Source organism: Emydura macquarii, unplaced genomic scaffold, assembly GCF_026122565.2.
Source record: "Emydura macquarii macquarii isolate MOO-44397 ecotype Brisbane River unplaced genomic scaffold, CSIRO-AGI_Emac_v2 contig_3451, whole genome shotgun sequence".
NCBI lineage: Eukaryota > Metazoa > Chordata > Testudines > Chelidae > Emydura > Emydura macquarii.
This window is the reverse complement of record NW_027133588.1, coordinates 7,310,040-7,322,143: the sequence shown is the minus strand read 5'-3', so window position 1 is coordinate 7,322,143 and position 12,104 is coordinate 7,310,040. Positions and strand designations below refer to the sequence as shown.

The window sequence follows — 12,104 nt, the reverse complement described above, 5'->3', positions numbered from 1 at the left end:
TTAGTATCTGTTTTAAAAGAATCAGTGTATAAATTTATTTTTAACAAGTTTATTTGTGCCTGCTAGACTTGCTCTCGTTATTGGGAAAATCTTGAGAATCTTTTTCCCTGAAGCCTTGAATCCTGAGAGACAGACAACTTTAAGCAAAGACACGATATGCCCTAGATTTTTGTCATCTTTTTCCTGCTGTTTCCATTATTTAGACCACTAATATTTACAGGTGTTTTGCCTTCTTTTTTCTTGATTTTTCATATTAAGGGAGAAGCCAGAAGTTTCTGTATTGCTGGGGCATGATTGTTCCCCTTGAGTTTCCTTACTTCTAAAATAGCCCTTGTAATTCTCTCCTCTTCCCTCCGTATATCCTTTTAATACGTTAAGTGGTATAATGTGCCTGCTCATTTTTTTATGATTTTCTTGTCTAAATATTTTTAGGTGCGAAGTATAAAACTGTTGAAGTAAGTGGCAGTTTCTGACGTAGGCTTGATTCTGCAGGTAATAGTCTCACTGGATTCGCATCACTCTTGTAAAGGCTTCAGGATTTTGCCCTTGGCACAGATCCAGGGGTGCTGTAACAATTTTCATAATGGGCGTGCTGATCATGGAAACCATGTATTTGGTGTTCATCATTACTGCTTGAAGCCAGGAGATGCAGCAGCAGCAGCACCCCTAATTCCAGCACCACTGCACAGACCTGTATGTACTAGAATGCTGCTCACTACAAAAGACTCCTGACATTACTTTAGTTGTACATGAAACTGCTACCTTTAAGTTCCACTGATCTGTGTTAAAGCACTTTTACTAGCATACATTTAGCTACAAGTTTACTCCTCCAAGATTGGGCTGTCACCACCCATTTATACTTTCCCTTTGATTCAGGAGATCTTTTTTACTTCTCCACAGGACCAGAATGCAGATTTAAAACAATAGGACCTTTAGGATTATGGATTAACTACCATTTCCCTAATTGTTTAAATATTCACATGCAAGGATGTCTGCAATGGCCTAGTAGATAGATATTTATTTAGACAATTGTTTAAACCATTTTCATTTGGATTTTTCATCTCTAAACTGTATTAAAAGAAATGTGGCAGCATACACTGTTGAAATATCATTAAGAGTGTAAGGGGATGATGGCCGTCCCTCCCCATCAGCCTTGGAGGGAGGCCACACCACCTTGCTGCCACATATCGATAAAGATAGCCCTTAATAGGGAATTAGCGGTCTTTGGAGCTCAGGCCCTCAGGCCAGTTGGAGCACCAGTCTTTCACTTGACAGGAAAGCTCAGGCAGAAAGCAAACACCTTGGCCTAAGGTGGAAAGGTTGCCACCCCAAATGGAGTTGGCCGCAGGGGGTAGAGGGACCCAGGCTCCACCCTACTTCACCCATGGGACCCTGTGTCCCATCCCAGGGCTCTAACAGTGGAGGATGGTTCTGCCACTGAGTTAGCAGGGATCCCACCGAAACATGCCGCCCTTCCCTGTCCGTCTCTGAGGAAGGCCACACCCCCTCGCTACATGGGGCAGCGGAATGGAAAAGAAAAATCAGTGAAATTCACAATAATGGCTAGACCGCCATCCTTGGCTGCCCTTTGTATATGTGGAGGTCATGTTCCGATAAAGATCGTGTACTGGTAAAGATCCTATGATAGAAGAATTATCCATTACAGTATCTAGGCAAAAATCTCACGTCCTGGTGGGGACTGCATTTTAAATTTGAGGCTGAATTTCCATATTTTTGTCAGCAAAAACCTCTAATAAGGGTTTAAATATACAATTTGAATGTAGGTTCAATAATAATAATAAATAATAATTTAGTAGAAGGGCAAAGCATTATAAATCTTCCATCAGAGAATCTAAAAGCATTTGGTAAATGTAATTAATTAAGTCTGGAAAATCCGCAGTAAAGTGAAAGGATGTATTTTCAAAAGTGGCCTCTGATTTTGAGTGCCTTCAATTTTGAGCATTCCACTTTAGGACATGATTTTTATTGACTTGCCCAAAGTCATACAGCAAGTCGTTGGCAGAGTGAAAGAATCTTACTTTTTGTAGAGCCATATATATAATTAGATTATTCCACTTCACTTACTGAAATGTTATATTTGCCTCTGAGGGAAGCTTTGCTACTGTATTAAGTCCCTGTATCTGGCTTTTCATCAGAGACCACATATACTATTTAATTTCTCAAGCTCCTTCATACAGTAGGCAAAATCAAGCTGTATAATAATTGGTTTGGAAGTATATTACATCTGGATAAACATTTTGCTTGGCTTCTAGGGCTAAAGACCTTTCTGGGAAGTCTGTCAGGGTCTGTAAAGGCCCCCGGGCTGTATTCTCTCGAGTTCTGCTGCTGTTCTCCCTGACTGATTCAATGGAGGATGAGGAAGCAGCTAGTGGTGGCCAAAGCCAGCTTTCCATCGTTCTTATGGTAAACATGGGTCGTACAGTGTTTCCCAGTTACACAGTAAATAGGAAAACAGCAATTTTCCAGGACAGAGAAGATCTCGTCAGGTAGGAAGAACTTTGGCTATCTGTAAACCGATTCATGGGGACAGCATGTGAAATGCAGCAATGACATCCGTGTGTTTACTTCTTGAATAAGCACTGTTATTGCCTGTACCTTGCCAACTTATCTGTGCTGTTGCCACAAATTGTAGGGCAAATACAGATTTACCATAGAAGACCTGAGGGAAACAGACAACAGAATATTTGTGGTTGCTTACTGTAGAGTCTACTAAGAACCCACGCAAAATTTGTACTGCATGGTGGCCTTATATTCTGAACCAAAGTAGCTTACCTCATTGCTTCATGCTCATCTACTGATGAAAGCTGCTTATTAAATTGCCATGCTTGCTGTTAGAATGAATTCTAGAGCAATGAAAAGATTACATACATGTTTTATACTAGAGAAAACGTTTTAAACTTAATGAACCCTGATGTAAACTCCATTCACTTCAGAGGCTTACTCCAAGAATAAAATTGGCCTTGTGGGGTTTTTTTTATGTCTTTGGAGATGAGGGTGGGAGGGAAATCAGATAACATCATATAAAGAAAATAGGTTATTTTTAACTGTAAATGCTCTTGCACCTGGTATTTGTATTTGGTTTTTTGTTTGTTAGATATGCAACAGCTGCTCACATGTCAAATGATGTAGCCATTGCAATGGCTAATGGGAACTGGACAGAAGCTAAACGTCTCTATATGTGTGCAAAGGAAACCTGGCATGAATTGAAAAATCATCCTTCTTTGAGGTACTAAAGCAGAAATGCACATACAAATTCATATGCAACTAGCAGGTTCATGATCTCACTTTTGGTGCAGATCCTATTGAAGGAGGCTTGTATTCTTATGTTCTAACCCAAGCCTGTTGAATATAGCAGTTTCATTGTTCTTGAACATTTTGAACTTTCTGCTTTGTTGTTTAGCTTTTAAATGGTTTAAATTGGAGAATCTTTTTGTAAAAGCGCAGAGTGAATTGGTAGACAAAGATAAAGCACTAAACCAGCTCTGTATCTTACATGCTAAAATGAAGGAGAACAAGAATCTATTTTTCACCTGGCATAGTTTGTGTTTATGGCTGCTAGGCAAACAACAATCAGCAGAATTTAAAATTCACAAAGAACAAAGGAATGTTGCAAAGGTTATGGGAAAATATATCGGTTATTCATCGGCTGAAACTTCCAAGTGGGCATTATGCGGGAAGCATTATAAATCTGAGAACTGAACTTGTGTATTGTTGTTCAAGTGTCCTTCATCATTTTTCATTTTAATTATTTTTCTGCTAGCTTGATGATACCTTGAAAATCATAGCCCTGTGTTTGCCATCATATTCATTCTCATGGCACTGACTTAAAATCATATTCATGGAGGGTCATTTGAGGCTTGATCTTTCTCCTGTTGAAATCAATGGCAAAACTTCCCTTCAGTGAGACTAGTATCATGCCCTTGAATAGTATATACCATTGAAAAGAGATGGGTAATATCTATAAGTTAAATAAATTTATTAGGGCAGGAAATGGCTGTTTCAGTCAGTGTCATTTTGTTCAGCTATTTGTCTGCTAGCTGAGCTTCTGGCTTGGTAGAGAACACCTGTAAAAATCAATGTGGTGTAACTAAATTTTCTTTTAACTGAGTTGTGATATGTGAATCTTTAATTTTGCTGATTGTTGAGACAAAGAACATGGCTGCAAATATACTAATAGTAAACTACTGATTGCACCAGTCACCTTGATTCTGTCACTTGCTAACTTTGGAATGCTAGATTTTGCAAGTTTGAAGTTCTTTTTACTGCATTTTTATATATATTCAATGTATTTTGTTTTTATAAGTGCTCAACTCTTTGTATACTTTGTAAGAAAGATTCTAAATGATTTGGATAGTCATTCCTATTTAAATGATCTCTGATGTGGTCTTTATTTTTTAAGATGCCATAGAGACTTACCTGAGTATCTGCGACATTTTACGGTTGGGTGGATGTATACAAGGATCCTCTCGCGAGGGGTTGAAATATTGCAGAGACTTCATATGTATGAGGTAAAGCAGTGATGCAAGACAGTGGTTCATTTTTAGTGGCTAATATTTCTGTAATGAAATTACCATAGCTAGGTCTCAAGTGTAAAATCCCTACATTTTCCTTGGGTGACAGTCTTAATACATTATAAATGTGCAGTGTCTGAGCTCGCTAATGGTACAGTTTATGGGAATATTGTAGAAGGCTTTGACATTGCAATAGTTTATCTGTTGTGTAGCTTTAGAGATGACAGGACCTGATGCAGCTTTGCTTAAAGGTAACCTGTGAAGAAAAAAAGTGTGCCATATTTCTTGCTGCATTAGGAAGTGTAAGGAAGAACTTTTTGGAAGAATTTTTTTTACTTACTTTTTTTCTTGCATGAAAACATTAGGTTATGACTTCCCTGTTGTATCTGCAGACTCAAATGGGGATTATACATGGCAAGAGTCTAACACTGAGGTTTTGTTACTTAGACTGTTTAAAGATATTTCCTTTTCACTGGATTTCGTTAACACCTTGGAAAGCCAAACTCTTCTGGGGAAGAAGCTGGCTCTGAAATGCTCTGCTTCTTCAGTTGAAAACTAGGAATCTCCCACTCAAGAAGTTCCTGCTCGGGAACACATCTTTATAATATAAGAAAGAAAAACAGGAAAAAAAACCTCTTTAACCAAAAAAACAAGCAAGCAACTTCCAGGCCTTCTTTGTATATCATAAAAAAAACAAAAAAGGGAAAAAGCATTTTCCTCTTTGCAGTTGACCTATGTCTAAATGACTCTATGTTCATAGTAGCTGTGGGATGTGTATGTTATTGAAAGGGATATTAAAGGGTAAAAAGGACTCGAGCTGAGAATTGCTGAGAGTTAAAGTAGCCACTATGGGTGTGGGAAGAAAAGATACCTGAAAGGGTAAATCTACTGTGTTGTTATTACAGCACCATGGGAAATGTAGCTGCTTAATTGTATAATGAAAGCTTCAGCTTGCTTTCCTGTGTCACCTAATGGAAGAGTTTTGCATTGCTGTAGGAGGCTGTGGAAGAGCTGCAGAATCTTTTGTCTCATGAAGTGTATTGTACTGACAGCAGAGGACGATGGTGGGATCGGCTGGCTCTAAATTTACACCAGCACTTGAAACACACGGAGAAGGTATCTCCTAGCTGCATAGTCTGTCGCAGGAGAACAATACGAGCTGGGAGTTAAAAACATTGTGCTTGTATTTTATATGAACTGGAGGGCTGAGGGTTGTAAGAAGCTAAGGCTTGGTCTACACTACATACTTAAACTTCGGTATAACTACGTCACACCCTGAGGAACGTAGTTATACCGACAGCAACCCCCTGTGTAGACAGCGCTGTCTCGGCCGGAGAGCTTCTTGCACCACCACAGCTACTGCCTCTCATGGAGATGAAGTTATTAAGCCAAGTCTCTCCTGTCATTTTAGGACATCCTCTGTGTTCAGTGGCTTCCTACTCTTCGTTTCTGCCTGCCACTCAGGCTGAATGGATTACTTTGATTCTCTCTAGGTCTTTGTTTGCTTAGCTGCTGCATTTAAATGCATTGCAGTGATTTAAGGTGGTGGGGAAAAATATGGCCACATCTTGGTCAAAAGTATGTTAGATGTTAAATGCATGAGCATTTTAATTGCTTTTGAATCAAGTACCAGGCAGTTTAAAATATGTCATTTGAATCACATCCATGTATGGAGTAGAAGTTATAACTTTCAGGTACTCTTTGGGAAGAGTTTAGTCTTAGGTTTCAGTGGTGTAAATGGGGAGTAACTCCAGTGTTACTGGGATCAGAATCTGAAATTCTGTCTTCTGCTATTTAGTGCAAAATATCACTTAAAAGGAATTTATTCAGTATAATAAGAATGAGAAAGGAAACTAATTCCCCTTTAACGCCATTCTTTATTCTCTCTCACTTTCATTTTTTGTGCTCTTTAAATAAGATGTTCCTTAAGGCTCAGTAGAAATAGACTCATATATTCTTCCCAGATCATTACCTGAGATCTTATTTCCTAGGCCATCGAGTGCATTAAAAAAGGGCTGTCAGATCCATTTGTGCGCACAGGCCATCGGCTCGCTCTCTACCAGCGGGCTCTGCGATTGAGAGACTCACCAAGCTGCAAGAAGTTCAGGAGCCTCTTTCAGGAGCTGCCTGTCATAACTGTGGAAGATGTTACACATGTGAGTAAACTGTTCCTGAGAACCTATAAATGCCTGAAGTCTTTTCCTTCTGTCTGGGAGGGTAATCTTGGAAACTGGGTGTGTGTGTGTGTATGTATGCCCTGTGTTGGTATTATATACTCTGCAACACAACGGGCCTGACTCTCAACTGGTGTATATCAGTGAAGCACCACTGATTTAAATGTTGATTTATACCAGCTGTCGATCTGACCCGATGTGTACACTCCCAGCTCTCCAGTAAAGCTATAAAATGTTGCTTTCTGTGCCTCTGACTTACTGTATGACTTTTAATCACAGTGTGCCTCAATTTTCCATGTGTAAGATGTGGGTGGATGTTATCAACCTCACTGGGGGTTTGTTAGTGCTGTTTGAAGGGCTTGTGAGAATGCAGGACTGGTAGAATCAGGTTTTTGATCCTTTGTATTCCGACTTCTAACATTCCCTTTAACCCAGAAGCTGTGCTAGTGTGATTCCTTTATGAACATTTGCTATTTCAGTCTGATTTGTCATCCAAAAATTGGCTCCATTAGCAAAAAGTTATCAAAGAAATGGCAGCTTAAACTCTGAATACTTTATATTTAGCTGACCATTAATTCACTTGTTTTTTGAAAGTCTGTCTATTTCTCTTTGTAAAAGCAGGGCTAGGGAGTTGTGTATTCCTTAGGAGAGGTTGAGATACTTAAATAAGGCTGTTCACCTTTAATGTTCACATTAACTAGATATTTTTATGTATTCAGGTTACAATCAAAGGAAAGATGTGTCCCCAGACTGGGGTGGGAAAATCTGTGTTTCTAGTGGAGGACGTTGATGACCAAGAGGAAGGAGAAGACTTCACTCTGTCAACAGTCATGTGCTCAGTTGAGGAGCTGGCATTAACGTATTACAGACAGAATGGCTTTGATCAGGGTAATGGTAACAATTCTCTTCTACCAATACAATAATATTAAGGAATGGAGTATCAGCCTGCAAAGAGAGTCTTTTAACCCAATTTTAGCAGTCGATGCTCCCCTTGTTTGAAAGTCTATGAAACGGTGCCAATTCCTTTCCCTTCCAAAAAGTAGTTGGAAATGGCATTTTAGAGCCTTTCTCCTGGACTTTGATTCCTTTTCTCCTCCACATCCCAGCTGCTATTTTGAAATGGAAAAAATATGTTCCTTTATCATTCTCGACATCCAAGTCCTTTAGAAGTTTCTCCTCTTGCCTGTCAGAGCAATAGGCTTTTACTTGAAATTGTTTTATTCACACGTTTAGAAGTTTGGGACTCCAAAAGTCACTGTAACTGTAAGTGGCTGAGTTCTAGCAGGTGCAAGAGTGCCACCATAGAACCTGTTTATGGAAAGAAATTGTAAAGAAAAGGATTTTATAGAGCTCCCATTGTGATTATCCAGATTAGGTGATCATCTCTCCCTAGTCTTCTGCCATTTCAGAGTCACTGCAGTTAACAGTAGACACATGTACGTCTATTATAGCAAGAGCATCAGCAACTGCTTTAGTTGAGGTCACATAACAGATTCCTTTATTTCATTTTCATTTGCTCATGACTTTCTAAAATTTACCATAATCCCAACAGCTTCAGAGGTTTTTGAGAGGTTAGTAATCTTTTTCTTGTTTTATCTGTATCGTGGCAGTAAAAATCTGAATGTAGTAGAACAGAGTAGGCAAGCATTAAAAATATCATATCTCAAGGGAGAACAGAGAGGCCACGCATTGCACCAACTCACGTCATAGCCAGAGATCCAAATAATGGAGGGGGGAACCAAGTGAAGTATCTGTTGGATCAATGAGGCTGTGAGAAAGTTACAGGGAATGGTGGCGCAACAAGTGATGTTATGCATGCTACGTGGTTTATTAGTGGGTGGTGCTAGATTCCTACTCCTGCCTTACACAAAGATGACTTTTCATACAGTGCTATCTCCAGATAGTGTGTGGTGCCAGCCATGAAATTCCTTTTAAAATGATAATTTCAGTGAAGCAGCCAATGTTGCAGTAGCTTTCTTGGGTAATAGACGAGATTCTTAAGGCTTTGAAATGTCCAAAATGTTATTTGGTAACCTTCAAAAGGGTCTTGCCTTGTTTAAGCTTGCCACTTTTAGTCAGGTATATTGGCATTAAACAAATCGCTTTAGCAAATTGTGGAAAGTGGTATCAGTGCCATTAAAACACCTCACACTTCACTACATTTGTTGTGTTACCGTGTAATCCTAAACGTGACACATTGCTCTTGCTGAACATTTTAATCTGTATTTCAGGAGAGGTTACTTTAACTACTCAGAGATTGAAATATGCCTGTCTTTGTTTCCATGGCTAGAAATCTGAATGTGATTTTTGTCCTTCAGGGATTCATGGGGAAGGGTCCACATTTAGTACACTCTATGGCCTTCTAATGTGGGATATTATTTTCATGGATGGCATACCAGATGTCTTCAGAAATTCTTATCAGGTATTCATGAATGGTATTTTCCCTATCAAAAGCTTTGTTTACAGAAATAGATAATTATGATAAACATCTGTTATGGTCTATTCTGGATTTACAACGTTTTAATCTGATGGAAATTCCGAACACCTTGGCACTAGTTTGCTTTTATCACTTGCTCTTGCTGTTATACACAGAAATGGTTGTATCATGTTACTGAAATGTTCTTCTTTGCTAGTTGGTATTAGTTTGCCTTGACTGACACAGTCAGTGTGCTGTATTCACTTATCTGTGGTGATTGTTCTTGACTAAAATCTGACTAGTACTAAAGACCTCAGATGTCCTTCATTTTTCCAGAGTGGAGGCCCCATGCCCAACACATAGGTAAAGGCCAGAGAATGCTTGCAACCTGAGACATTAATCTTTTGGTGACTTCTGATTGGAGGTCAACTTTTCTTTCAGTTCAGAGGCACATACGTGAATATACTAAATTTCACGAATCTAGTTTAGTACAAACATACATACAGTGAGTGGGTGGTCTGTGTGAGTTTAGATGATTTCTATTAGTACTGCTTTCCCCTATACTAAAACTCTACTGAAGCCCATTCTTTCATAACTCCAATCTCTTTTATAAAATTTAGCTTGTTATACACACATCATTCCATTTTAAAACAACTCAGAGCCTGCTTATAACCGAATTTAAACATACACGATACTGGTCTGTACAGCTCTTTCATAGCTGGGTCCCTTGTGTGGCAAATTTCATTTGTTAATGCAGATTAAAGGTGGCAGGAGACTCATGCCTGAGCACAGAAGAGGTTGAAAGCTCACCCGTCCCCCTCCCTCTCTCCTCCAATTTATTCTTCCTTCCCTGCTTCTGATTCCTACACTGTGCTCTGCTCTGAGCATACACGCAGCAGCGAAGTGAGGAAGATAGAAATCCAGATCACTGAAATGTTCTGCATGTGTGATTCAGAAATCCAAATTTCAGTCATTATTATTGTGCAGCAAGCACATGCATGAAAAATCAGATGAGCAACTGATAGGGAACTCTGAGAGCTGGGAGTTTCCTGCCTGAAAACCCCTCTATTCGGTAGATAAGAGTCTTTGTTCTCTCTGCAGACAGCAAAAATAGAACCATTGCTCTCACCCCATCCCAGGGAATGGCACAGTGCCATGCGGTGTGTAGTGATGTTTGAAATTCAATACACTTCCTGGAAACGTGTTCCCCAGACTGTCATTGTCCTTGTCACACATTTCAAAGGGGAGGGAAATATTTTCTTCTGAGTCTACATCCTCCATGCAGACTATAACCCTGAACTGTTAATTAGTACCTCTGGGGGCCCTAGTTTCTTAGCTAGTCTTGAGAACTATATCTGGTTAAAAGGGGAGCTTCTGTAGTTAAAGATTTCTAAATTAACAAGACCCTAGACATGACTCTTCTTCCTTAATTAGATGCTGTGATTCATTAGACCAATATGTCAGGCTCTTGAATGTGGCAGTGTTTGATGAAATTATCTGAAATGTGTAAATGCAAGTGTAACCTATTCCATTAGATTAAGGTTTCTGTGGCTGCTGTGTTTTGAAATTACTTACCTTTAAATCTGCAGGAGTCAGGGTTTGATTAAATTGTAGCCCATCTTTCAAAGCAGAGCATTTACCATGTCAGAATTGCCATTTCTCCAAGTGCCCTCAAATTATTTTCAGGCAGCAGTTACTGAGGAATGTGTTTCCATTTTCATACAGACATTCCCCCTGGATTTGTATACTGACAGCTTCTATGAGAACAGGAGGGATGCTATTGAATCCAGACTCCAGCTACTGCATGCAGCTTCCTCAGAGACCCTGAAAGAGATGATTGCCAATGTCTGGACTTCTCAAGTGGGAAAAGCAGCAGCACTAGTTAGCTGGGACCGATTTACTTCTCTCCAGCAGGCTCAGGTAAAATAGCAAACATCGCATCACACTTAGGCCTAGAAGGACCTCAGGCCTGGTGACTCCAGGTTGCTAGGCAGTGTCTTGCCTACGCCAACCATTGGGGGATATCAAGAGGAGGGAGGTGTGCTAAGTCCCACCCCACTTGAAGATAGGCACCTACATTTGGCCTGCAGGGACGTGCCTCCACTGCTTGGGATTCTCAGCTGGGCGTCTTCTCAAGGCATTAGGCCTGGTGATGTTTTAGCAAGAAGCTGGGTGGTGGGGAGAACCACCTCCCTCAGAGCTTTAGTTGGGGTTCTCACCCCCCTTCCACCTGAGGGCAAGCAGGGATTTGAGTAAGTATCTGTCACCGCCCCTGCCCCCAGGTGAGTGCTCTAGCCTCAGGACATTGATGTGGGGCTCCCTCAGTCTCTCTGTTCCCCATTGCATAAATAATTTTAAAAAGTCATTGGTGCAGGGGCACTGGATCCCAGGTCTCCCATCTCCCAGCTGAGTGTGCCAACCATCATCCCATAGTCATTCTCATGTTTTCTCTCTCTCTAGTCCAATGATGCTTTCATTACTTATCCACAGTGGAGCAGCTTCACCACCAGGCCAGAGAGATTCCTTTTGGGAATCCAGTCCTTTGTGTTAAGTCACATATGCATCTAGCCATCGAAGGTACTTTACCATAGTATCCCAGCACCCCACCATATGTAATGGGTACCCCAGTGAGGTAGGGAAGAGCTGTTCTATCTTCGAGTGATTGCTCATTTCCATTCCAATTAGGTGTGTGCGCGCCCCATGCACAGATTCCCGGAACCTTTTTCCTTAGCACACCCGCAGGGCCGGGTACGGCGCCCCCTGGAGTGCCGCGCTCATGTCGCGGTATATAGGGCACTGCCGGCCCCGCGGGTCCCCAGTTCCTTCTTTCCGCCTCTGACAGTTGCTGGAACTTCTGCCCCTTGCTATTGCAAGCAGTAGTCCTTAGCTTATCGTTCTTGGTCAACAACCATTACTGTTAATTTAGTTTTCTTTTTGTTATTCAAAAAAGTCAGTTGGTGACTGTGTTACTTGTTAAGTGCC

General features: G+C 40.5%; 1 protein-coding gene across 3 annotated transcripts in view; it reads left to right on the top strand.

Annotated features, from left to right (window-relative positions):
* FAN1 (FANCD2 and FANCI associated nuclease 1) overlaps positions 1 to 12,104 on the top strand; it is a 42,272-nt gene that overhangs the window by 21,409 nt on the left and 8,759 nt on the right. For 2 of the 3 annotated variants that reach the window (XM_067534549.1, XM_067534550.1), the window contains exons 5-12: positions 2,274 to 2,507; positions 3,116 to 3,247; positions 4,421 to 4,529; positions 5,529 to 5,648; positions 6,524 to 6,688; positions 7,426 to 7,594; positions 9,025 to 9,128; positions 10,848 to 11,042. In XM_067534549.1, the coding sequence (XP_067390650.1) occupies positions 2,274 to 2,507; positions 3,116 to 3,247; positions 4,421 to 4,529; positions 5,529 to 5,648; positions 6,524 to 6,688; positions 7,426 to 7,594; positions 9,025 to 9,128; positions 10,848 to 11,042 (1,228 nt within the window). The remainder of the gene's footprint in view (positions 1 to 2,273; positions 2,508 to 3,115; positions 3,248 to 4,420; positions 4,530 to 5,528; positions 5,649 to 6,523; positions 6,689 to 7,425; positions 7,595 to 9,024; positions 9,129 to 10,847; positions 11,043 to 12,104) is intronic. The other variant, XM_067534551.1, reaches the window with a different exon arrangement.